The sequence below is a fragment of the Schistosoma mansoni genome, chromosome W, assembly GCF_000237925.1.
Source record: "Schistosoma mansoni strain Puerto Rico chromosome W, complete genome".
NCBI classification, from domain to species: domain Eukaryota; kingdom Metazoa; phylum Platyhelminthes; class Trematoda; order Strigeidida; family Schistosomatidae; genus Schistosoma; species Schistosoma mansoni.
In genome coordinates this window covers 47,972,073-47,999,529 of record NC_031502.1, presented here as the reverse complement: position 1 = coordinate 47,999,529, position 27,457 = coordinate 47,972,073, and the positions used below count along the sequence as shown (strand labels likewise).

General features: G+C 35.3%; 2 protein-coding genes across 2 annotated transcripts in view; both read left to right on the top strand.

The window, feature by feature from the left end:
* The window catches only part of Smp_130570 (putative receptor tyrosine phosphatase type r2a), a gene marked incomplete at its 5' end in the record, with an annotated part of 62,373 nt that extends 55,798 nt beyond the window's left edge, over nucleotides 1–6,575 (top strand). The window contains 3 exons of the mRNA XM_018789956.1: nucleotides 2,268–2,599; nucleotides 4,056–4,651; nucleotides 5,603–6,575. Coding sequence (XP_018655347.1) covers nucleotides 2,268–2,599; nucleotides 4,056–4,651; nucleotides 5,603–5,807 — 1,133 coding nt within the window. The 3' untranslated portion in view covers nucleotides 5,808–6,575. The remainder of the gene's footprint in view (nucleotides 1–2,267; nucleotides 2,600–4,055; nucleotides 4,652–5,602) is intronic.
* A 10,219-nt stretch (nucleotides 6,576–16,794) lies between these two features.
* On the top strand, nucleotides 16,795–27,210 carry Smp_015390 (putative wd-repeat protein; the record flags this gene model as incomplete). The annotated part of the gene is made up of 15 exons (XM_018789955.1): nucleotides 16,795–16,858; nucleotides 16,892–16,953; nucleotides 16,989–17,078; nucleotides 17,130–17,222; nucleotides 17,256–17,360; nucleotides 18,261–18,558; nucleotides 19,072–19,382; nucleotides 20,097–20,169; nucleotides 21,118–21,166; nucleotides 22,165–22,283; nucleotides 22,574–22,701; nucleotides 23,920–24,076; nucleotides 24,367–24,515; nucleotides 25,187–25,277; nucleotides 26,922–27,210. The coding sequence occupies 15 exons, from the start codon at nucleotides 16,795–16,797 to the stop codon at nucleotides 26,996–26,998; spliced, it is 1,866 nt and encodes a 621-aa protein (XP_018655346.1). The 3' UTR covers nucleotides 26,999–27,210.
* Nucleotides 27,211–27,457: the final 247 nt, after the last annotated feature.

Sequence of the window (27,457 nt, the reverse complement as noted above, 5' to 3'; positions counted from 1 at the left end):
CACTCTTCATGATGATGCCTGTTGCGGCCATGAACCTCTCAATATGTTGAATTTACTGCTTCTCTCATCCCTTTCTAATTGTCCTTCATGGTAGGTTCCTCTTCTTTCAGTAGATTTTTGAGGTTTGGAAGCCGTTGTTGAGATCCATGTTGAATCCGTTGAGTTGACTGTATTGAAACTTTGTCATACTGTTTCTCCTAAGGTCTATTGCTTCTTTAGCTTCAGTTTCATCATAGCAACCACCAAGTGATGGTGATTTAAGCCACGTTATTTCCTCTCCTGCTTCACACGTCTTCCACTGAACTTCTGAATTTTTACTTATCCAAATACGATCGATCTAGTTGTGTGTCGTGTGATCCGGTGAGACGCATGTAGCTTTGTGTATGTGTGAGTGTGGGTGAATATTGTGCTGTCTATAACCACATTGTTGAATCCACATAGATTGACAAATATATCACCATTTTCATTCATTAATCCATGTCAGTCCATGTTTTCCTATGATTTCTTCATATACGGTGTAGTCCATTCTCAGGACAGTCAGGTCATTTTCTGTGCACTTCTCTACGATCGACTGTAGTGTCTCATAAATATTATCTTTTTCGTCTTTATAGCTATCGTTGATGGGTGCATAGCACTGAATAGCATTCGTTGTGATTCCCTCCATCTTCTTTTCCAATGATAATTTAATGGTTCTGGATCCACAAGATTCTTATTCTATCAGTACTTTTCGTGCTTCCTTGGAGAGCATCACAGCAACTCTCTGAGTGCGTGGATCATTTTCTTCTTTATGGCCAGTGTACAACAGCATCTCTCCTAAATCTAATCTTTTCTATCCAGATTGGGTTCAATGGGTTACGTTTATTAAGATAACTGTCAAGTTGTGTCCCCTCATAGGTATTTGACCGGTCCTTCTGGTCTCCTACATTGTCCGGACATTCCATCTACTTATAATAATGGTTGTTCTAATTGTTAGAATGGGCATCGGCCTCTTGACTTCCGAATAATCTTTGCTTTCATCATGAGGTGTAATAATTCTTCCTTCAACTCGTAGGACAGTGTATAAATAGTTTAATTTGTTTATTTTTTTAGTTAAGTTGTTTTCTACAGGCCATGGTTGCTGACCCCCATGCCTAGCCCTCCTACTTTGCCAGTACTTGGGGCCATCATCAACTACAGAAGAGCTACAGGTGAAGTTCAGCCACTGATTGAACAACAAAAAATAATCAGCAAATTTACCCAAGATTTTGAAATCCCTGTATTGTTAATGAGGTGTGGCCCCCTAAGAAATCTACCTGCTTTGGTCTGGGCACCTGGGCAGTATCACAGCCCTCACACAAATCAAATGAGATTTGTTAGGCGCATATTTATCTGGTGCTTCCTTGTACCAATATTTATGTGGTTAAATAAATAAATAAATATGCAATCAAAGTGATTCTGAATTAGGTCTTTATCAAACTTTTACTCCAGTATACAATAATATTTACATGTATATATGAAAAAATGTCAAACCAATCAAGGTAATTTGTGAGTCAGTAATAACAGTGGAATAGATTTCATAATTAAACCCAATACATGAAATGTACAGCTTGATAGTATGATGACTGGTGTACCAGTTTGTTTAATAATTCCATATATGCATATAAATCTTATTGTATATTAAAGTAAAACCCGATATGGGTCTAATTGAAAATGTACCTAAAACAAATTTTATTTATCATCACCACTGAATTGAGTGTTTTGATACCATACTGTTATATGTTTAATAGTTAAATTTAATCGTTAGAGCTCCTATCTCTTTTGGTTATCCTTTCTATTATATATAAATTTGATTTGATGGACGATCGGTAGTTTTTTTGTCACGTTTCCTAATACAAACTTCTTTCTGTAACTATTTATCCCAATATTTTGCTGGCAGTTCATACAAAAACGAAGTAATACTATGTTAAAGATCTTTTCAATCACATGTCTCCAGTAAATTCATTATTCTCAAGTAAAATGAATGAATCTTACACACCACTTAATTTAACAACCATCAAAATAGATTGAGGAGTTTGTGCTGATGATGCCGTTCAGAAGGACGATGAAAGCTCCACGACCTAACCATCCAGCTCAGAGAACAAAACTCCATCAAAATCATCCACCTTAGCTACAAATCTCCACCTTTAGGGAGTCTCTTATGACTTACTTTATTCATTTAAAACATATGCACAGAATTCTGTTAAATACTTCTAATAAACTTTTCTCAACTAAATAACGTTTATTATTAGGCGCATTCATCGTCATCGATTCTCAGCTTGAACGACTTAAACATGAAAATTCAGTTGATATATTTGGTGCAGTATGTAGAATGCGTGCACAAAGAAATTTTATGGTACAAACAGAAGAACAATATGCATTTCTCTACGATGTATTTATTGAAGCAGCTGAAGTACATGGTACTGAAGTTACAGCACATGGATTATATAATCATGTTGTGAAATTACGTCAACCTGTACCAACATGTGTTTTAGCTGGTTATAATTTATTACCAAATGGTTTACAAGATAATAATCATTTGACATCATCGATAAAAATTTCAAGTTTAGAATTAGAATTTAAAGTAAGTAAATGTTTTTTTCTCGAGAAACGTTTGAATGATGGTCTGTTTTAATTTAGCTGCAAATAATATCACATTGTATTTGTTTGTTTGTTTTCAGGATGATATTTAATAAGTTGAAAATCATGAGTCAATTGAAGCTAGACCACCATGGAAAACGTGGAAGCACTGGGCGGTCGTTTCGTCCTATTATGGGACTCCTCAGCAGTGCCTATCCACGATCCCGCCTCGTGAGATTCGAACCCAGGACCTACCAGTCCCCTTCTGATTATAATCATATGGTCGCTAGTGACTGACTTCAAGAAAATATTTCCTGGAGTTTTAGTGGGAAGCAGTGGCCAGTGAAATTTAACCAGGTCTGTTGTGAGATATCAACTCACTGAAAACAATGGTCGACGGTTGCTCAAACTTCGTGGATTGGTTGAAGCTAGACACAAACACCACCGGATGCCGGCTAAGTGGTCTATCGGTTAAGTGCTCTGGCGCGAGACTGGTAGGTCCTGGGTTCGAATCTTGTGAGGCGGGATCGTGGATGCGCACTACTGAGGAGTCCCACAATAGGAGGGAACGGCCGTTCAGTGCTTCCAGGTTTTCGATGGTGGTCTAGCTTCAATTGACTCATGATTTCAACTATGAAAATACTGAAATCTTTACAAAACCCCTTCTGATAGTTTTAAGTTATGTCCAACTGAATTTTATTTAAACTGAAATTAATTTACTTATATAATTGTTTTAATACTAAATTTTTTTCGACTTATACTAAGAAATGAGACAAAACTGTAAAACTAGTGATATTAACATTTGAAAGAAAAGAAAAAGATGTTGCTTCAACCATCCCTTGAATATTAAATCAACTAAGAAACTTGAAGTATCAAGATGTAAAGTTTGATATGAAATATATAAAACATGACATTCTGTTAGTGTAATTACAAATAGTTAATGAATACTGAACGAAGTCTCCAAGGATATACAAGTGTAATAAATACAAAGGCTATATATTAGCTTAATAAAAATTTGCTAAGTAAAACAGCTGGGCGTAACAATTCATTTAATTAATTTCTTAACAATATATACACAAAATAGTTGTAACCATGTTAAAGTACCAAATAGTTAAGTGACCAAAGTTTACAGGAATCAAACTCTGAACATTTAAGCTTTATGGTTAATAAAATTCATTTAGACTATTATGTATACATTGAATGATATATATTTTAACTTCTGTCACTTGGCGATACAACTCCATTGTCAACCGCTGCCAATAGTGTTACAAATCTTCTTTCCGATATATTTGATCCCAATCATTAATATTAAATTAAAAGGTTCCCTGTTTATTGTTTATCCTGAATAGAAATCGGTAATAATTTATCTGGCTGATGGTTAGTTTGGAGGAAAATGATCTATAGCTATTTGTTTATTTGATTTTGCTTTATTCAATTCTTTAAATAATTCTACTTTTCAGAGATTAAATCGTAATTTATTAAATAAACGTCAAATAACTACAGCCCTGACATATGATAACAAAACAAAAAATCGTGATTTAGACATACTCCCCTATGAATCTAATCGTGTCTGTTTGTCAGTAATCCGTGGAGTAAATGGATCAGATTATATTAATGCCAGTTATATAGATGGATATCGTAAGAGTCGGGCTTATATCGCAACACAAACACCTTTACCGAATACAGTAGATGATTTTTGGAGATTAATTTGGGAATGTAATTCACCTATAATAGTTGCATTCAGTGATTCTCGAGATATGAATTTAATACCAACAGATACTAATCAATATTGGCCAAGTGATAGATCGACAAGATATCAAAATTTAATGGTTGAACCTATGGTTGAGTATAATATGCCACATTTCATATTACGTGAATTTCGATTAACTAATACAATAGATGGTCAGTCACGTACTTTAAGACAATTTCAACTTCATGGATGGCCACATGACAGTATAATACCTAAATCTGCCGAAGCTATTATAGACCTAATTGGACAAGTGCATAAAACTCAAATTCAATTTGGACAAGACGGTCCTATAACTGTTCACTGCAAGTAAGTAAACCTTAGATACTTTGTATAACTATAAATAATTAGATTGGTTTTTTTTACTAGCTTACTTGATTTCTTTTTTAAGACCTAACAAAATAATTAATTATCAGTAGTTTACTTAAGTAATAGTTAATACTCATAAAAATACCACTTTGTAGTGGAAAGTATCCCTTCTACGAGGAGTAAGTTATAACTGTTCTCTTTCTCATACTGAATGTGCCAATAATTCACGTTTATCTGCTAGATCTTGTTATTTATAACGAAAATTTTAACAAATAGTTATGATACAGTACGCAATGATTGATTACAAGTTATGTATAGTAGTTCGTTTTTAATGCCCAATACTTATATTCTAAATAGGTACATGTTAACGGTATTAATCTACACAATGTCTTAATAATTTCACAATAGTAGTTATGAGTCCTGAGGATCTAAAAGATGATCACATTTAGTTTTGTTCAATATATATTTAACTTGAAGTGTTGAGAAGTATTACTGTTTCAAACAATGTGCAATTTGGATATTTTTGTAGTAAAATGTACAGTTTAAAAAGTGCTTTATTTCTGTCAGTATCCCCAGTAAATTTCATTGATTTTGAAGAAAACATTTGACGAATTAATCAAGTGCATAGTTTCACAGGCTATTAGATAACATACTTGCCATTCTTTGGTAAGCATTTGTCTTGTGATAAGTAAAAAAATAGTTACAATCAAAACACTTAAGCCAAATTGTCAATGACATGCACAAAATATTTATAGCTCCATGACATGAATACTTACGTAGTCAATATCCATGACTATTCTGAAAGTTTTCTAGTATTCAGTTAACTATTAAGTTCCCTATAGCTGAAAGAACCTTATGTACAGTTTGTTAATTGTACTTAATTGTTTGTCATTATTTCACTTAAATAATGTTTAATTTCTTATTTTATTTCATCTCGTTTCATTCAAATAGTACGGGATCAGGAAGAACCGGTGTATTTATATGTTTAAGCATTTTGTTAGACAGAATGAGATCTGAAGGTATGGTAGATATGTTTTTGATTACACGAATGTTACGTACACAACGAATCAATACTATACAAACATCTGATCAATATGCATTTTGTTATGCAGCTACTCTTGAATATTTAGCTTCATTCGATCATTATATGAGTTGATTTCTGTCTATTTTATTTGCAGAATATAAGTCCTCTTATTTTCAATCCTTTTATACTGTTGAATTCCTTTACAAATCCACTGTAAACACACCTAAATATACATATTACAGAAAACGAACTATCAACAATAGAGGTTTGGTTATTAATAAAACAAGATAGAGAAGCAAAAATGCATTTACTAAATGAGAAAATATATATATACTACTGAATAAATGTATACTGATAATAATGATTGTAATAGTGTTTTGTATAGCACTTCTTTTTTTAATTCGAAGTAACCTGTTTCCCATAGAGCAAGAGGATCTTTACCAGATACAACTACTGTTAATTTGTTTATTGATATATATATATATATCCATGTAAAATATTAATTTCCCTAAATGAAAATGTTTTCTTTCATTTTTCGATTTTTCCCCCTTTTTACTTTTGTGATACAATCTTGTTAGGGATTTTGTTTTCTTCATTGATCTTCTTTTTCTTTCCATCTACTTTTTCCTTATTATGGATCAGTTTTCATTTTGTTTATATTCTTGTATGTTTCTCATTTGAAAAAACAATAATCTTTTTTTCTTTTGATCTGTTTTTTTTTGTGTATGACATTATTTCCAGAGTTTTAGGTTTATCCAATTTATCGATTCAATCGTATATGTACCATTCTCAGAAATGTATACACCCATATATATATATATATATATATATATATATATATATATATATATATAAGTCTATCGTTTACTATCAATCAATAATAAACGTTATGCTTTTCCATAACCCAGTGTTATTGAATTTTAATGATAATGGTTAATGAGAAATTGGTAAATTAGTTCTCGTTACTTTACGTGTAATTGACTTTTTTTAAAACAAAATTCACACCCCACAGGTTACTTATATTCGTAGATAAAGTGAAACTAGACATTGTTATAAAGTGTGTACTATTTATTTTATCCGCCTACCAGTATACAGTAATGAAAGTAGTACTCCCCTGTATCGAATTCTATGGTATTTCAATAGTAAGCTAACATTAAATATCTTGTTTATTTTCATGGCTTATGATTGAATAAAATACTGATATCCGTCTGAACACAACATTTTGATTACGGCTACCAAAAAAATATATTCATGAACTAGTATTTCCTTCTAATCCAAATATTAAGTAAAGTAGATACGCTCATTTCATACAAATATAATAATATAATAACAAATATAGTAAGTTTCACGATAAGTACATTGCTTTCAGTGAGAAATAGCAATTTTCAAAAAGCTCTTTTCCAAACTTATATCCTAGTTATCATTGATCATCAGAATGTATCTGCAATCTTAAGAGAACTGATGCTCTTTCATGAATACAAACCCACTTGATCTTTTTACACGAAAATATCTTCATTTAGCCAGGTGTCTTGTTGTTTACTTTCATCAGTTCAAGTGAAAACAAAAGGTACCACTATCTTTATATACATAACGCAGTGATCGGATTTTTAAATTTCAGAAGAGTGGTGTAGCGATTAAACAATGCGACACTTGTTATTGCTCGTTAACTGATTAATACTTACAGCCATAGAGTTGGAACTTCATATACAAATTTACTACAGCAGGACTCAGAACTGCAAACTACAACATTTTGTCGTTATCTTCTAGTAATACTATCATACTAGTTTCTATCAATAAAGAATATTTGTCCTGCTCACCTTCAAATTGATTAACGTATTATGATCCAACATTTATGTTCGAGTTCTAAAAATAAGATGCCTATTACCACCATTATTTTAAAACGCATTGCTTTCACATATCCAATCTTACCTAATTATTCATTCATAGTAATCTACAGAGTGTTGCCGTTTTATTAAATGAAGTAAACGTAGTTAGACCAATATAGCTATTATAATAGTCCATCACCCTGTACTCCTTCTATACTTCAAGTAAACATCCTTCGTTCAGTAGGAAATTGTTTTCAAATTATTATTCAAAACAGTAAAAATCCGTTAATAAAGATAAAGTCCTTATCAAAAGTATATGTTTGCAAAATGTGTTGAATTACCATGTTGTCAAATAAAATAAATAAGTTGTTAGCATACATCTAGAAAAGATTAGCTTTCTGACACACATTTCGTCCTGTAAATCTTTACTCTAAAATAAATAAAACCGATTTGTTCGTCTGAAACCATTTGCACTTCACGTGGACCTAAATATTGTTGAGTGTAACATTATACAATTTCTTATAAACCTATAAGTAGTATATTACTAGTCTTTGACAAACAGTCAAAAGTAATGCGACGAAAAACATCTAAGACCTATGGGATAGGAAAAAAACTATAACAAAGTAGGTCTTTTAATAAATTATTTTGTTAAAAACAATTATTTTTCCATTTTTGAAATGCGTTTGAGTTCGTTTGAGTTATTTTTACTATGATTACCTAAACTACATTTAATCATATGAAAAGTTTAAGAAATGAAATTAGGACTAGAACTAGGCTATATATATATATATATATATATATATATATATATATATAAATGTCGAATCAACTCCATATTCAAAAACAGTAAATAGTATATATTCATATTCCTAAGTATGGTATGAAGCATATTCATTAGTCTGTTATGCGTCGCGGATGCGACAATGAAAGTTCGCTACCTCGTCAACACTGGCGCAGAAGTCAGCGTTCTTTATGTTAATGCTAACAACAGGCTTCGCGAGCCTGTTTTAAGTTTACAGGCGGCGACCAGAAAGCCGATCGCCACATATGAGAAAAGGTACGTCTACCTTAACGTGGGTTTACGCAAACCCATCCACTGGATTTTCTTGGTTGCAGATGTCTCTATGCCAATCATTGGTATAGACCTGCTACAACACCACAATCTACTCATTGATACACGCAGACGAAGGTTAGTAGACGGAAACACTAACTTATCTTTTTGCGTAACTTCTTTGTCTGGTTGCAAATTATCTCCAGTCACAATTAAGCACACAATAGACCCATTATATCAACCATTACTGGATAGGTACTCTGTGATATATCAACCGCAACCGAAATTGCTGAGTGTAATCAGCAATGTTAAACATCACATCACGACTACAAGACCACCTGTATTCTCAAAGCAGACCGGCTGGCTCCCGAAAAGCTTAGGTTGGCTAAAAACGAATTCGATCACATGATAGACTCAAGAATAATTCGACCGTCAAATAGCCCATGGTCATCTCCTTTGCACATGGTCCCTAAAAAGGACAGCAACGATTGGTGTCCAACTGGTGATTATCGGCGTCTGAATGCTAAAACCATTCCCGATCGTTACCCGTTGCCTAACATTCACGATTTGACAGCTACCTTGAAAGGTACAACTGTCTTTTCTAAAATCGACTTCGCTAAAGCTTATAACCAAATTCCTACGGCTGACGACGATATTCTAAAAACCGTTATCATAACTCCTTTTGTACTCTACAAATTTACGCGAATGTCTCTTGGCTTAAGAAATGCTGCCCAGAAGTTCCAAAGGTTCATAGATGAAGTTTTCCGAGGCCTCAACTTCGTACATGCTTACGTTGATGACTGTCTGATAGAAAGTCCAGACAGCGAATCCCATCTCCAGCATCTGGGCATCGCTTTCGAACGACTTCAAAGGCATGGCATTACTGTAAACATTCAGAAATGCCAAATCGGAACCAACTCCCTAGACTTCTTAGGACAAACTATTGATGCTCAAGGCATACGGCCTCTAAGAAGCAAAGTGACGGCCATTCTGGATTACCCAGAACCGATCACCATTAGGCAATTGAGCACATTTAACGGTCTTGTAAGTTTCTATAGACTGTTCATACCGAAATGCGCATCCCTCATGAAACCGCTAACCAACCAACTTCGTGGAAATTGGAAATCCATCAATTTGGACGACAAAGCGCGAAAAACATTCTCCACAGTTAAGGAACATATCGCTAAGGCAACCCTGCTTGCTCATCAAGAGACTAAAGCGTCCATTAGTATCGCAGTAGACGCATCTGACTCAGAAATCGGAGGAGTCTTACAACAATGGGTTAACCACTCTTGGCAACCTTAAGGATTTTCTCGAAACGGTTGCTAGACACTGAATCTAGGTACAGCACGTTCGGAAGGGAACTACTGGCTACGTATTGTGCTGCACGGCATATCCAACATTCCATCAAAAGAAGGGAATTCACGCTTTTTAACGATCATAAACCTCTTACCTTCTCTTTAAGCTCATCCTCAGACAAGTACTCTTCTCGAGAGTCTCGACAACTGGACTACATTTCGCAGTTTACTTCAGATATACAACACATTTCTGGAGCAAACAATGTAGTTGCAGACGTCTTGTCTCGTATAGGTTCCTTGAACAGATTCCTTGGAATCGACCTTCTTAAACTCGCTCAGCTTCAAAAAGAAGACATTGGTCTTCAGTACCAGTTATCCTCGACAACTCCAAAACTGCGTATTAAACAGATGGGAACAGGTGAGGAAACCTTACTATGTAACACATCTACAGGTAGGGATCGCCCAATCGTACCAAAACATAATCGACGCAACGTCTTCAATACATTGCACAATCTGTCTCATCCAGGTGTTCGTGCATCCATCTAGCTCATAGCCGAACGGCTATGGGTGCTGCATGTTTGTTTGATGAGTGAACCGAAAAATGTCGAAAAGAACATAAGAAACCAAGAGTGTCACCCTGGACTCATGTCAATGATATCGGTGAAAAATGCTGTCAGTGTTGGGGTAGGGACGACAATATCGTTGTCAGTTTGCAGGAGATGCGCTCGACTGCGTAAACCGATAATTCGTGTGAATGAGTGTCGTCAAACCACCAATTGAACTGGACAGGCTTTAGATCGTCGAGTAGTTGAACAGCCGACTGATGTACCTAAATCATCTGTTAGATAACAGCCACGCGGAAACAATACTTAATAAAATGAAAAAAATACCACGTCGAATTTGAATAACTACAATAGTTCGGATGTGTTGTAATGTCACATCGAAGTAACATCATTTCGTATACTGACAATTGTACTGAACGTTCGTTTGGGCATTGTTTATGTGGCGATTGGATGTGCAGTAGCAAACATATACGAAGATTATCGTGGGGTTCGTGGAGAATTTCAGAGGACGTTTAGATATTTTCCAAACCCGTATTGCATATGAATAAGCCGAAGACGGAATTAAAGTGACTTTCGTGCAATATGGAAATCGAGCCATGATTTACTGTGTGAGATAACAGCAAATACAAAGCGCATAGTAAACATTAATTTAAATGGTAACCACCAATGTAACTAAAGTTTAGGTTTAGATAATGTGATCGTTTCGTAAAAAAGCATATTATCTAGCGCTAAGTGACATCAAGTACGACGAAGTGTCTCGTTAAGACATGGACTAAGATTGCTCGTGTACATGAAATACGTTTTTTCGGAGTATGTTGACTTACGAGTCATAAATGTACATAGTTTCGACTAAAATTTGACGGCAGTGTCAGAATGTTTGTCTACTCTAAGTGAAAGTAGCCGCGAAATGTTATTAGACATCATAAACATTATACGAAATTAACTAACTCAATTATGAAACTTGCCTGGGTTACGCTTGCTCCCAAGTAATTGAAATTTGCTGATTAAATTCGTAGATTAACGAAGCATTGTAGACTGAATTTGTATAAGTCCAAATTTAATTTAAGCCAAACACGTAGAATTGCCTGACGAACAGTCTAAACAAGATCTAATATTGCGAGAAATTTATAATTCAAACTCACCGTAAATTTCTAGCATTCGTATCCTCTGATTTGCCATGGAACTCAGCAATTGGAAATTAGGCAGGCAGTGGTCAAGAAAGTAAAATATTCTAGTAGATAGTTTCTGATAGTAGTTAGTTGATAGTGATCAGGCAGAAAGATGAATTTATAATCGACAGTTAATCCTGTATTGGTTATACAAGTGGATAAGTTGCAAACAGATATGCGTTCGTGTTGCCTTGAGGCTATACTTACGAGTGGTTGATATTTTAACAGACATATTACACAGGAGCATTTACATGCTGCTAATGCTTGGTAAAAAACCACGATAGTCGATTATAGTCGTAGTTGATTGGTTAGTTCTATCGATTGAACTAATTATTTCAGTTGAAATACTAATCAGTATTGATATGAAGCAACGAATAATCACAGAAACTGATCAAGATAGCCGAAGTTAAAAATGAAAAATAATAAGTATAGAATGCAATAAAAAAGATCATAATGATAGGTTGCGTTATCCGAAGTCTCACCAGTGTAAGATCATCTTCGTTGATGTTGTATGCCGAAATGATTGGGGGCCTACTATAGTTAGACGAGAATGGTGACGAACCAACTAACGCTGAAGTCACACCTCGCGACCGGCCCTTACGTGGTTTGAACCATCGACGCATCAAAGGATCATGGACGCTATGGAGACTGTACAACACAAAGGACGTTATTACAAGAATATATTAGTTAAGGTACAACCACGGAAGTGCAGAAGTGAAAGAACAACCACTGCCGCGTGGGCCAGTCCATGGCATACGATTGACTGATGCGCGTTGACTATCCTTGACCTTGACAGGGATCAATGATCTGTTCGATATTCAGTGACCCTACAATAGACTGTGTGGCGAACTCTTTTATTTGTTACTCCTTCAACATTAATAAACGGTTCCATTGACAGTGATTCAATATTTTCTGATCGCAGGATGTATGAGTTTTTACGGTGGGGAGCGCACATAATTAGGTTTATGTGCTTGTAGGATCCTTCTGGCTTCTAAAATGCGAGTTTGTACATTTAAGTAACTAGCAAGGGAAGATTACTTATAGAGAAAATGAAATGACGTTATCGGGGCAGTCATCGATTTTCCGACAAAATAAGTATGTAGGAACGAAGAACAGAAGACGATATGATGTATTGAGCTAAATAGTTTTAGGATTTTATCTTTAACTTCATGAGAAAGCTTGGGGTGGGCAGCGATTAAATTTGGGCTAGGAAATCATTGGCGACCGTCATACAGCAACTGAAAGTGTGTACTTGGGAACTGACTAGAGATATATTTTTTATGTTGCGAAAATTAAGCTGGAGAATATATAAACAAATATATACTTTCTAATTTCACACAGGCATCATATTTCGAACTATCCTGTAGCTGTAAATAATACACCTAGTATGTTTACTAGTGATGTTCCGGAACCTTACGAAACACTCAAACGGTCGATTCTAAAACGCGAAGATCTAAACGATCGACAACAGTAGGATCAACTCCCTAACAATATCGACCTGCAACATGGTTCCGCGACGGACATGTTGTTAAGGATAAGAGAAGTCATAGGTCAACGAACGTTTGACGATGGCCTATTCAAAGAACATTTTTTATCCAAACTCCCAAAACAGGTGAAAGCAGTGCTCGTCTCGTTCCAAAACAACACCGTAGACGAACTGGCTGCATCTGCTGATCGAATTTTAGAAATTACGAAATCGACTGGCGTCGAGTTTTTTTCCGTCAAAGAAAAGCCTCAATGGAAACCGACTGACATAGCCGAACTATGTCACACTCTCACACGATATCTTAGATTTCGTAGTGAACGTAGTCGGTCAAAAACCCCATGTAGAAGTGTCTCAAGTAGGCGATCTGTCTCTCGACCACGAGAGACATCTTTCTACACTCTATCGAAGGAAGAGAATTCACGCTTTTTAACGATCATAAACCTCTTACCTTCTCTTTAAGCTCATCCTCAGACAAGTACTCTTCTCGAGAGTCTCGACAACTGGACTACATTTCGCAGTTTACTTCAGATATACAACACATTTCTGGAGCAAACAATGTAGTTGCAGACGTCTTGTCTCGTATAGGTTCCTTGAACAGATTCCTTGGAATCGACCTTCTTAAACTCGCTCAGCTTCAAAAAGAAGACATTGGTCTTCAGTACCAGTTATCCTCGACAACTCCAAAACTGCGTATTAAACAGATGGGAACAGGTGAGGAAACCTTACTATGTAACACATCTACAGGTAGGGATCGCCCAATCGTACCAAAACATAATCGACGCAACGTCTTCAATACATTGCACAATCTGTCTCATCCAGGTGTTCGTGCATCCATCTAGCTCATAGCCGAACGGCTTTGCTGGCCTGGTATGTGAATGAGTGGGCGCGTACCTGTGTAAGATGCCAGAAAGCTAGGGTCATAAGACACAACAAATGTCCCTTAGATTCATTTAGTATTGTTTATTTGAATCTTCCCACCGATGTGTTAGGACTGCAACTGGTCAGTCTCTAATTGGCATGTGTGCATACTGTGCGTATTGCCTCGATATAGCCTTAATTCACAAGTATGGTAAGCAGAGATGGAAAGTGGCTAGCAGTGGAATCCAGAACGCGCGTTTCGTTCTATTTGGGACTCGTCAGCTGGATGTGCCTGCATCTCAGAGTTGATGTTCACTCTGGGACTCGAACTCAGTACCCCCGCTTCAAACGCCATCGCGTTATCCACTTGGTCACTGAGTCCTGATAACTACTTGCTTAAAATGTCCCTTAGACTCTTTCAAAGCCCCTGATGCTCGTTTCTACCATGTTCATCTGGATTTGTTAGGGCCGTTACCGATTCAGACAGATACTCATAGCTCTTAACCTGCCTAGACTGTTTCACTCGATGGCCAGAAGCAGTACCGATTAAGGACATTACTGCTGAAACAGTGGCTCGCGCTTTCGTCGAACGATGGGTAGCTAATTTCGGCTGCCCTTCAACCACCACTACAGACCGCGGACGCCAGTTCGAATCTGGACTTTTCCTTTGTCTGTCCACACTATTAAGAATCACTCGCTTCCGAACGACCGCCTACCACCCACAAGCGAACGGGTAGGTTGAACGTTTTCATCGACAACTAAAAGCTTCTCTATCAGCTGCAAACGTTTCACAGTGGACAGACGCTCTTCCAATCATCTTACTAGGTATCCGCAATTCAGTGGAGGCTGACATTGGATACACTGCATCTCAACTCGTTTATGGAACAACACTCCAACTACCAGGAGAATTCGTGGATCCTTTGTCCTCTTCAATGAACATGGATCTAAACTCATACACGAGCAGGCTTACAGACACAACGCGTTTAGTTAAACCTGCTTCCACTCCACCGCGATCAGCTGGTGTTTGCGTTCAACCTGACCTACAATATAATACACATGTCTTCGTTCGCCTAGACTCACATCGACGACCCCTCGAATCAGCATATGAAGGACCCTTCAAAGATCTTCAGCATGAACTTAAGTACTATGTAGTCGATAAGAATAGCACTAACGATAGCATCAGTATCGATCGCCTAAAAGCAGAGTACTAAGAAGGAAATCCTATTTACGTCGATTTTCTTTCGGTTCAATTGAACGACATGGTTCCTACACTTGTAGTACCCCACACGACAGCCGACACACACCTTATTACTTCGTCAACGTCGGAAATTAAACATAAGACAACGCGTTCTGGGAGAAGAGTAAGATTTCCGGAACACCTAAACGACTATCGCACGTAAGACACAAACTTTATCTTGTACTACCTTCGCATTATTTATTATGAAAAAGTTTTTTTTCAGTATGCTTATTTTTATATATTTATTTAAAAAAAACGAAACACTTTTTTTACTTATGAGCGTATATATATATATAAACCAAAAAAACACTTTTTTTCTAGTCGCAAGCATATTAGTTTTTTACCTTTTCTTTGCCGCTCACCCTGTGTCTTTATGCAAGTACGAGTGCATTTCGACATGCACTCACACGTTCTAATTTTTTCCTTCCCAGGACGGCTGGAAAAGAACGATGAAGTTTACAAAGAACCGAGATTTCTATTGTACTTTGTTTTACGATTACTATGCTGTACCTCATGGCCCCTTATCGTAAGGAAAGACGACCAGACGCTGCTAAACATAGCAAGCTATCAGAAGAGTGTTTATCAACGACAAACTCGTTGAGTTTAAACTTCTGGCTGGTCACGTCTTAGGGTCATCACTACCTCACTAGGAGGGGAGTGATCTGTAGATGTAAATAATTCCCCAAAATCAATAGCTTTTTAAGTGTTCGACATTGGATGCTGACCACATTGGTTTTAATGAACTTGTTTAGCTGAAGGCGCTCAGTCATGCATCCGCACCAGATCACGTTACAGAACGGCGTGGGAAAAATTTCCTACGTTCAATAGCCAGATTAGAGTAAACGCTTCTCGATATATTGATAACGGATTAAATATATCTTTCCAATCTCTTCGCATCTGACTTCTGATTTTAACTGGGTGGGCACGACTCCATTACAGGTGTTACTGGTAAAGAGTTGTCAAACTAAAATACTACTACAATATCTTCAGTATCGACCACTTTCAAATCATATCTTCGAACTCATTCATCCCTGACTTCCGATTCGACCGGGTCTGTATTTTTTTCGATGATATAAGCGTTACAGACTAAAGTGTTGTCAAACTCTGAATATCTATGGCATCTTTAACACGATAAGGGATCTTACTGATGGCCATAGTACTGATGATATCTAACCCCTAATTTGAGCCAAAAGGTCTCCTCTTTTTCAAATAATTATAAAATGACTTTTAAGACTGAACTCGTGATTAGAAACGAGCACGAATCTGAAACATATAAGCTCATCATAATACGTTACAATAAACAAACAAATCTGAAAGTGTTCTGAGAAAAATATTAAGTTAAGGAAATGTGTAGGACATTCTCAAACGTATGCTCTACTACTTATAAGTCATATCTTTTGATTCGCACAGTTGAAATAAACATATTTAAGAAAATTTGCTGCAACTTTTGAATGCTATATAACTTTGGTTGACGTTTCTGAAAAACTCACGGACGGAAATCATCAAGAGTGAGAATTCTGTAATGAAGACTAGTAGAAGTTTCCCAGGCTGCAGTGCTCCCAAAACTATTGGATGTTTTCACTGTCTTGAGGTCATTAACTGGAGGCGGATTTAGATGGGGCGTTACGTTGATGAACTCAGGCCGAATAAACTATGAGTTTTTAGGTTCAGTGAACAAAGAATGGGTATGGAAAGGTAAGTGACACTTAATCTTTGGCTAAGAAATAGATAACTTGTATTACTTTCACTCACTGAAAGTCAAGACAGAGTTATGCTATCACAGTGGTTGTGTAAGTTTGTTGTCTTTACCAACCTCGTATTTCAGGTTAATACTATCTGTTGGGATGATCATGGAGAGTATATTTTGTCGGGTTCAGATGACAGATGCATCGCTATTGCTAACGCTTTTTCACAAGTTTGTTCTCTTGACTGTATTAGTTTAATAACAACGGTTTTTGTCAATCAGGATTCTGAAAATCAAAACGTCTATACTTTAAAATTGCCTGCGTACAGTAACATCTTTACAGCTAGGTTTCTCCCTTTTTCCTGTGGAAGCGAAGTAACGTTCAATTTAAATTTTTAATTGCCTTAGATAGTTGTTGGCTTTAAATGCGGTTGTGTTACCCATGTTAATCCTAATTCTAGTATAAAGGATAGTCTCAAGAACATTTTCTGTCACGCCTTTGCTGTGTATGACGTGAGTTTAAGTCCATATAAGATTGTTCACTACATTTTACGTTTGGTTTCCGTTTCCACTTGTTATTAATCCCGATAACTGTCTTTATCTTAGGTATATTTACATCCCTATGACAGTGCTCTCATAAAAACCGCATTTTCGACACAAGTTCCACGGCGAGTAGTAAGAGTGCTAACTATTACAGTCACTACTGAAAGTGGAACGCCTGAAGAAATTAGTATTCCCTTTCGAAAACTAGCTGCTGTCTTAATGGTAAAACGGTTTAGTGTTCTGTCTAGGCGAAAACAAGGAGTTCGTTTAATAATTAGATAATTCAATTCCTAATGACATTTGCATTTCTCATCACCGGGTGATTTTGTTATCAAACAACAACTCAGCTGGTAGTTAGTGTTGCTGCTAGACATTATTAATGAAATATGGTCGAGAAAATCTACCAAGGGATAAGTAAAAGGTATGTACTTTTGATATGTCGTCTAGTCAGTTAAGTTTTTTAAGCATCTGTATAAGAGAAATTCATAGTCATTGTCGTAATTGTTTTTTCTGCATGTGTCAAGTTTCAGTACTTCATATATTCTTGAAAATACTTTCTTTCCTGTGTACCTGTAATTACGATAAGCTCACATTGATAAGATGCTCACTCAAGATGTGAATCAACCTCTATTAGAAGTATTAATAAAGCCGATCAGATTACCAACGTGAATGAAAAAATCAGTTATCACTAACAAATCTTAAAACAAGACTAGGTAGTTGCATTTTAAAGACTATAAATTGCCTTGTTGTTTGGTTGACTAAGACAATTTCTATTTGCTTTTCAAATGTTCCATACTTTTGTTTGGTTTTCTACCTCTTTACTTACACTATATCATTGCTATTTGGCTAACATTCTGGTGTTGTTTTCAGATTCTTACTTTGCAAGAAATGCCTACCTGCTTTATAACACTATCTCATGACCATTCAGCGACTCTTCTGGATACCAGAGCCACTTCCGTCGTGCACAAGAGTTCGAGTTGTAGTCGAGGATGTTTCAACAACACAAACTCACCATGGGTTTCAAATTTTTCTGTTGTCAATCAGTTAAAGTTTCATTTTCCAGTAACTGCTGGTGATATCCATCCTTTGAATGGATGTCGTTCAATTGCGCTGGCGACAGCCGACGGTTTTGTACGTCTTTTTGATATTCGGAAGCTCGTTTCCACTTGTAAGTCCACCATTCAATTAGTACCCAATAATAAATTGACAATCATTACCGTTATCTTTCATCTTCAGTGCTTCTGTACATGCTCAGTTTATTGCTATATGGATTTTAGACTCAGCGGGGCGTTCATTCAGTGGTCTAGGGGTTCAACTGTGGTTCGGTTACTATGTACGAGGTTCGAACCCCTCCCCACCTTACTCCCGTTTGTGCGGCCAGGCATAATCATTTGCCCTCACACTTTGAGCGTGGCCTACACCTAAGTACCTGGTAAACCAGTCAATTTAATTAATTTCTTTACGTTTGGGTTGTAATAAAACGTTTACGACAAATCAAAAGGCAACATACAGACCAGTTTTATTGCTAGTAATAACCTTACGTACACTCGATATTACTTTTGTTAGATAACGTCGCTTTTTGACAGTTGTGATTATCAGAGCTTGTTCACATAACTTTTTACTTGACATTCGTTCAATTACGGATCCATATTGTTTCAGTAACTTACGTCTAATTTTACAGTGTCCTCCTCTGCAGCTGTGGGCGACCCACCCCAACCAACTCCATTTCGTGTAGCTAGACCTCTTGGTTTACCCGCGAAGATAAATTCGAACAAAACATTCAGACTAGATTATGGACCAGGTCATATAACGTCCGTCAAGTTTGAACCTATCTATGACAAGGATCATACTCAGTTTTTGTTACCTACTGGCCGTAAACAGTTACCTTCGTCGGATCTTGGTGGGAAACATTTACTTGTCAGTCATATGTATGCCCCCGTTTTCTTGTATGATCTTTATTCAGAAGAAGCTTTCAGCGACTCTGAAGTACAGGTATGTTCTTATTGTTTTTTGATGCAACAGTTTTTCAAAGTCAAAGTAAAGTAGCACACTTTTACTTCATTTACTTTCCGTTATTCTGTAAAAATACTCTTTACAACTCTTGTGTTTACTAGGTTTCCCTTCAACTGTATAATTATCTCAGATCGTTGTAAGTGATAAAATGATATTTAAACTTACTGAATGTGTCATGGGAAAGGTTTCCTACAAACGAGCAACTTCCTGCAGCTTTTGCTCTTTATCTATTCAATAACCCTTTTTACTGTAAAGCGCTTTGTTTTGTAGCTTTTGCGTTTGCTTTCAAATAGTCTATTACTATCGTTGTTCAGTACTGTAGTCATGTTTTTCCAAAACAATTTAAATTCATGATCGTCAGTAGATGCGTTATATATATATTTCATACGAAATCAAATACTCTTAGTTTCCATACGCCAATCTTTTAACTATTTATTTTGTTGGTGTCTAAGTCAACATCATCATGGTAATTATTTTTCTCTGGCAACTAAGTGACTTGACCGTATTTAAAATCTCGGACTACTTTATGATGCAATCTCTATCCTTTTGGAAACCCATATATTTATCAAGCAACTTTTAATACGAATGTGCAGCTTAAGTACATGGTTTTGTCGAAAAAAATTTTCTGTTGAATTCTCTTTATTTTCATTCAACTAAATTACTATTACATTTTTGGGTTATTATTTATTAAAGCGGCCTGATTGGCTACCGAATACGGATACATGCAGTCCATCATCTGAAACAGAATCTCCTCGCTCATCAGAAGGTAAGATTTCACACGAGATTTATAGATTTGGTTTCAATATTGGTAAAGAAGCCGTTAGTAGTATTGAGGAAGATAAAGCAATTATCTTTCATTGGTTAGCGTTCTCATTACAACTAATATATCACTCTCGTGTCACTAGCATGTGTCACGAAAATATTTGGTACAGTTTCGTGTTATCCCACGTTCTCTCACTGTTACAATTCTTTTTGTATGCATTTACTTCATTTTTCACATAACTATAATAGTTCCAATGCAAATTTTCCGTGATAGCGAGGATCAATGAGTATGATAAATAATTAGGAACTCATTACTCACTGTTTGGATGTTGCAAGCCACTTCAACCTTTTTTCTACACCACATTTTTGTCTATGTTTTCGAGTTCAAGATGAATTTCTCAATATAACTTTGATTTATAACACTTCAGTAAATAATCCTCTGTTACCGACTGTTATGTAACTGTTCTTGTCCCATCAAGTCGGAAGTAAAGGCCACTTATGCTGATACGAGGTATACAAGCTTCATTCTACTCTTATATCTAAGGCTTAAGGTTTACATCCTGATAGTAATAGAAATTACATATTGCTTGTTTATGATCAATTCGAACTCACGGTTATATGATAGAAAGGTCATGCTGGTTAGCACACTTACCAAAGATTGAGGATATTAAAGATAATTAAAATCTCTCTACTGTTTGCATAAACCGAAACAAGTTATTAACGTTATAAGTCTCCAAGTATCCCTACTTATCTATGTGCTATACATAGAGATATCTAATGCACTAAGGTTTTATTCTAAAACATATTATGGGTCATGGTTACTCAGTAAGAATATCCATTTGATGACTGTCTGTATTTTATTACAATCTTCATAAATTATGAATTTTTACGTAACTTTTGATCTGAAAACTCACTAATCGTCGATGAGATTTTGTTTTTATTTTTGTTTCAGATAGCCTTATTTCAGATCCAAATATACGTTTAACTGTTGCTCTCTATCGGTAAGTTTCCTGTTAATTTGTTAGATGAAATACAAGTTTAATCTCTTACTACTTCTATAAACTCTACTTTTATAAATTATGATGGAATCACTTTAATATTTCATGTATTGCTCTCTTTCTACAGACACTATCATTGCTTACAATGTCTAAGCATTCGAAAAGTGCATTAGGGAACTTGCTATAAGTAACGTAGGACATTTCAGATTGTCTTGAGGAAAAGTTATTATGTGTGCATCAATACTTGTCCTCAAAACTTTTAATAACTCAGGATATAAATATCTATGTGATTTCTGTAATAATCCCTCTATATTCAGATCAATGAATTGCTCTCACGCCCTCTTGACTCCTCATGCGTACAGTGAGTAGAATACATGGTTCGAAGAAATTGACTACCGCGAACCTAGGCTAGTAAGCGAGTATTCTACAGCAGGGCCGAAAATAACAAACACTGACTCTAAATTTCATATAACCTAATCTATCGATAAATTTTAAAAAGTGAGGAGATTATCAGGAAGATGTGTATTTATCATATTCCAAGGCTTTTCATCAACTGCTAACGGCTCAAATTTACATTTACAAAATTAATATCAAAAGGTTTTGATACATACCATAATCATTGAAGCTTGGCTCGAAACAGCATAAGAACCAAGAGGATAAATATTGAACGTAATAGTTAAAATCGATTAGTATTTGTGTGCTGAATATGAACTATAAGGTTTAGTGTTATGCTGACGTATCATTGCTCCTCATTATCCAGCTACTTCATAACACATCTGTGATTGAATCAACTGGCTTTCCTTCCATAACCCTTATAAAAATCCATCAATTAGTGCGTCAGTAACACAGAAGTCAAGTAGTAAAGTTATAACGGGTAAATTATGCACAAAACTTTAATTTTATTTCCAAAAAATATTTTCATGGTGTTGTGAATGTTTAAACTTACCACATAGATCCCTCTACTTTTCTGTAGATAATTAATGTAATGCTATGTCTTCCAGATGGCTCACTCAGCATCGATCCAGAACAAATGAAAGTGCTGTGGATGAAGCGTCAACTGAATCTCAAACAACATCTTCAAGTCCTGCCGAATCAACAACTAGTCAAACTTCTTACACAGGTATAATACAGAAATTTATTATTTATTGTTGTTTTGGATATTTTTTTATGAGTTTGAAATGACAAATATATTTCTCACTATTTTTGGAATTACTGTATTTAAAAGCCAACAGTTTGCGAGTGATCTGATTGCGTAGGTACTTTTACCATGGTGTTATATCCTCACTGGCCTTTTTGCATTTTACATTTGAGTTGCAAGTTAAATTATTGGCATTTGTGTTGTTACAGTAGATTATTACTTTTTATATCATGTCCGTATTCACCTTCGTCAATTGTTGTTCTTTACTTTAGGCTCTCAGCGTGAACAGAAACTCCCTATCGATTACTTAACAGATGCATATATTTCTGACGTCATTAATTCTTCTCCAAGGTGTCGCGAAATAATGAAGTATTGTGGTCGTGAATGCTGTAGTACTGTGGTATGTTGTTTTCTAAGCACATTTTTTAAATTCTGTTAATACCATTCACGTTTATTTGTATGCTAATCCACTCCCTCAAATCAAATCTCATCCGTCATATTTGAGTTATCTTTAACACTAAACAATATTGTACCATTAAGATATTTGTGTACAATGATATTCAAGTTGTATGAAAATTCTGATTTATCCGAAATCTGTAATAGATGTTGCAAGTTATGGTTTGGGAGATCATAAAAATATCAGCCAATAGCTCAGGCGCTTTACTCCGTATGAATAAAGCGTGTAAGTTCATATAAAGTTGAATTTAATACGTTGCTGTAGTAAGATGCAGCTTTTGTTTATTTCTTACTACATTACTGTATTTCTAGATCTGATTTCATTTTTGTAATCTCTTCAAACTCGGTTCCTGTTAAATTGTTTTATAAATTCCTAGTAGGACATAAATTAGTGTGCTGGAGCACTCTGACTTGCCTATTTTTAGCCAGCCAACGCTAGTGGACAAGTGTAGAAGATGATTGGACTATAATTTACCGAAGAATCAATAAGATTTAAGACAAAAAAGTTTTGAATTTTGGCTCAAAATGTATTCATGCATGTGTTTAAATAGTATTTTGGCATTGTAACTGATGTCACTTCGCAATTGAAACTGTGATTATAATTCTAAGACAATAACTTGTAACTCTTGATCTTAGTCCTATTTCCTTACACTGATTTACAACTCTTTTAAATCTAGTAGGCAGTTGAATTTTCTCAAGTTCACTTTGGCCTCACTCAAATGTTGTCCGTAAATTATGATCCGACCGAGAAGACAAGAGTCTTTTGATTTAAAAATAATTAATAGACTAACTTTTCTCTTACTGTATGAGCTTAGCTATCCGCTTTTAAAAAAACATGACAAAAGACAGGAGAAATGTGTAGTTATTGCGATAAGTTACAAAGCAACTCATATACATAGCCTTCAACCGTCCATTTGCATCTTCCGGCGTGTTCTTCCAATGCCGTGCTTCCGTTGTACTAAAACTGTCCACGTTCCGCAAAATACTACTTACAAGCAATGTTATGAGTAACGTCCACTGCACTTTGTTTTATAATTTTTGTCTACTGGTATATATCATGATTTAATTGATTTTTCTACTGATTGAGTCAAGGGTTAGACGTTTTATTTCCTTACATTATGTATTCGATAACCAAATTAGACTATGTTTTATTGATTTGCAGGTCAAAGTTTCAACATTTTGGGGGCGGAACTTTATCCTGTCCGGATCTGAATGTGGTCATTTAATTGCATGGGATCGTAATACAGGAAAGCCTGCACTTGCTATTAAAGCAGATACATCTGTAGTAAATCGAATTATTCCTCATCCTCGTTTTCCAAGTTAGTTAACATTACCACTAGTTTAGTAAATTATGTTAACGTGTAATCTTGTATATTATAAACTACTTCAAATGTGTAGTTTAACAACATTTTCCAACAATAAATGTATGTTAATTTTGCGGTTATACTTCCTTTATGACATAGGTTAAAAAAATTTCTATCTCTTGCTTATTTTTTCGCATAATATTTGTCACAATAAATTGACCTGAAGGCAGAATACCTACTTGTATTTGTTTATTTTGTTTCTCTAACAGTAATATTTTAATCTTTCAATCCTTTAATTGATTTAGTGATTGCTGTCAGCGGAATTGATCGGTCCATAAAAATAATTGAGCCTGATCCAAATGTATACGAACAAAGTGAAGTTGATGATGGTGATGACCATGGAAAATCAGCATTTATGAAAGTAGTAAAACAGCATGAAGAAGAAGCAAGTCAGGTATGTCGACATTCTTGTCTAACTTTACCAGTATTTTCTACACAGAAAGACAAACACAAAACGAAATTACTGTGTGACGTTAATTATTGTATTTTTATATGTTAGGTTGTGCTTTCTAATCACTCGTAATAAAAGTTGAAAATCTAACCGGGTTTTAATTACTCAATATTATCAGTTACCAAAATATCTGGCCGAAGTAACGACTATTTAATTGACGTCACTGTCCTGAAACACTAACTTTGGCGGCTTGGATATGTGTTACGAATTTCATCCCTGCGACTTCCACATCGTATATTATCCGACTCTGGAATACGGTTCAAAAGGAGGCGGTATAGTTATTTTATGATTTGGCAATGTAAAAAAAGAAGCGAAAGGTGTGAGTTGATTCCACGATTCAGCAACCAAGGGAAGATTAAAAAGACATCAAAAAATAGATAACTAGTTTGGAAAATTAGAGTCGTTTTTTTCTTTTATAACAAAATGACAGACTTATATACAAAGTCTATAACCTGATTTGACTGAAAATCTACAAATTAACGTTGCATACACATAGAAAACTTTAAGTCTCTTATTGGCTGTCAAAATAAGAGTAGATTTTCATTTTGGCTGACAAATGCTTAACTCACTAAATCATTTGTTTATTCGTTTACTAATTAATGTTTCTTATACAGTTATGTCAAACAAATGATATCAGAACGAAAAAAATATTAAGTTCTGGGAACAATCACTTGGATAGTATCGCACGTCTACGAGCTGGTCGTGGTGAGTGCAATTTTTAATTACTTTGCGTCTATAAAAACTAAAGGCACTTATTATTTCATTATACATCACATTTTACTTTTATAATTGACATCACGAACTAACTTTAGACAACCATCAAAAACCACGAGCACAGGACAGCTGTTTCATTCTATTTTGGGGCTTCTTTGTAATGTATACCTACGATCTCATCAAGAATCAAACCCAAGACCTTCATATCTCGCATCATCTCCCCAATCTTTAGACTATTAAACCAACATTGTGTAGTTTGCATGTCTTACATCAATCAATTCGCGATATTCTACAACCGTCTACCAATGCTGTCTGTAGGTAACTGCTTCACACGCGACGTAGTAAAACTCAACTGGTCAAGTCTTTTCGTTAGGTGTCCGGGAGATCAGATCAGATAACTGTGATTAGTATATGGGTCGAAACAACTGTCCATTGCTTCATGGTTTTCAGTGTACTGTAACTAAGGTCACTCCGTCATGCATATTATAAAATTCAACAATCCGTATTAACCTCTTCTGCTAAAGTGTTCGTAGACTTCTCTTGATTCAAGTGTAAATATCTTGATATATCTCGCATCCTCAATTTGAAGTAAATATCGAACAAATATAGTATAACACTTATTCAAAGAGCTGTCATACTTCTTGAAACAGCTTCAAATATGACCCTGTTGTCAATCAACTTCATAAAGGCCTTCTTCGCGATATCTCTACTTCAATCAACATTGTATAGTCAGTCAAACAATTAGTATCTGTCCTACTTTATCTCGGAGCATTATAGTTCTTAATCTCGTAACCTCATTTCTGCACACCTAATTTTAGTGTTGTTGGTTTAATTGATTCGCTGTATACAGAAAATAATTTGAATGATATACTTACAATTTTGACGGGATTTCTGTTTTCACAATCATTTTGCAGTTAAACAACAAGATGAATAGCAAAAAATCAGAACTAATTTAATTAGTCGTATAATTAAACTTATCAATATAATCAACACCTTCGTTTTTCTCACTGTCCAGGAGTTAATTTTGAACATGATTAGGATTTTTCAATATTGGAAAATCTAATAATATTTTCGAAAGTCGAGTTTGCATTGTCCAGTTCATAAAATTTTTGAATACATTTTCTGTATAATACGGTGAATTCGCAGTGATTGATGAACTTACTCAGTCAGAATGATTACAGTGGACTATATAAAAAGTGATCATCTTATTGTCAATAAATGTTTATCACACTCTCATTTAATTTAGAAATGTGATATGTTAAAACAATAAATGAAGCTTTATAAAATTAATAACTTATCAAAATATCCTAAGTAGTAATAAGTTTGTTGAACAGTATTATCTAATGTGAAAGCAACTACTCAAAGTGGATATTTAACAGCCTTTCAAGCTGTGCTTTCACTCTGTATATTTGAATCATCTTGAAGTATCGTTTTTGTTTGGTGGCTCTAATAACATGTAATATACTTTCAATATTTCTCGCTACTTTACGAATAATCTTAATAATATCGTTGTTTGTTTCCAAGAAATCAAGTATCACTTTTATTAAACTCATGTAAACTTGGGAAATGTAAATTAATATGTAATTCTATTAATTAATATCACATTAATGACATTATGTTCTTACATTTGTACAGTTGCACGAATGATCTTACTACGGCTCGTTGAAGGGACAAACTCCACAGATTCAAGATATACGGATACAAACACATGAAGCTCATCTGGCTGTGACTTTTATAATTCTTGATCTCTGTGCTTTCAACTGATTTTCACTATTTATCATTATTCGAATTCAAATTCATTTCTTTCCGAATCGTCTGTGACATGCTTTTATCCTCTCTCTAAATTTCCCCTAACACAAAACTTGTTAGTTAGTATTTCGTCAAATAATCATTTATGCCTATAAAAGCGACTGTATAGTACAACAAAATTATCTTTGTTCTTTTTGATTCTCAAGTCACAAGTACAGAACTAGCTAGCTACCTAGTTATGAGATAATATCTGCTATGACCGGTAGGGCATTCGTCATAATAATATGAACAGATGTTCGCCAATAGCGCACTAAGCGGCACGACTGTCTTGCATCATTACGGACTTTTTTTCCATTCTGCGTGATTTTCAAGACTTTATAAGTGAATTAGAATAATGGTTCCATGAAGCCTAATAGCTTCGT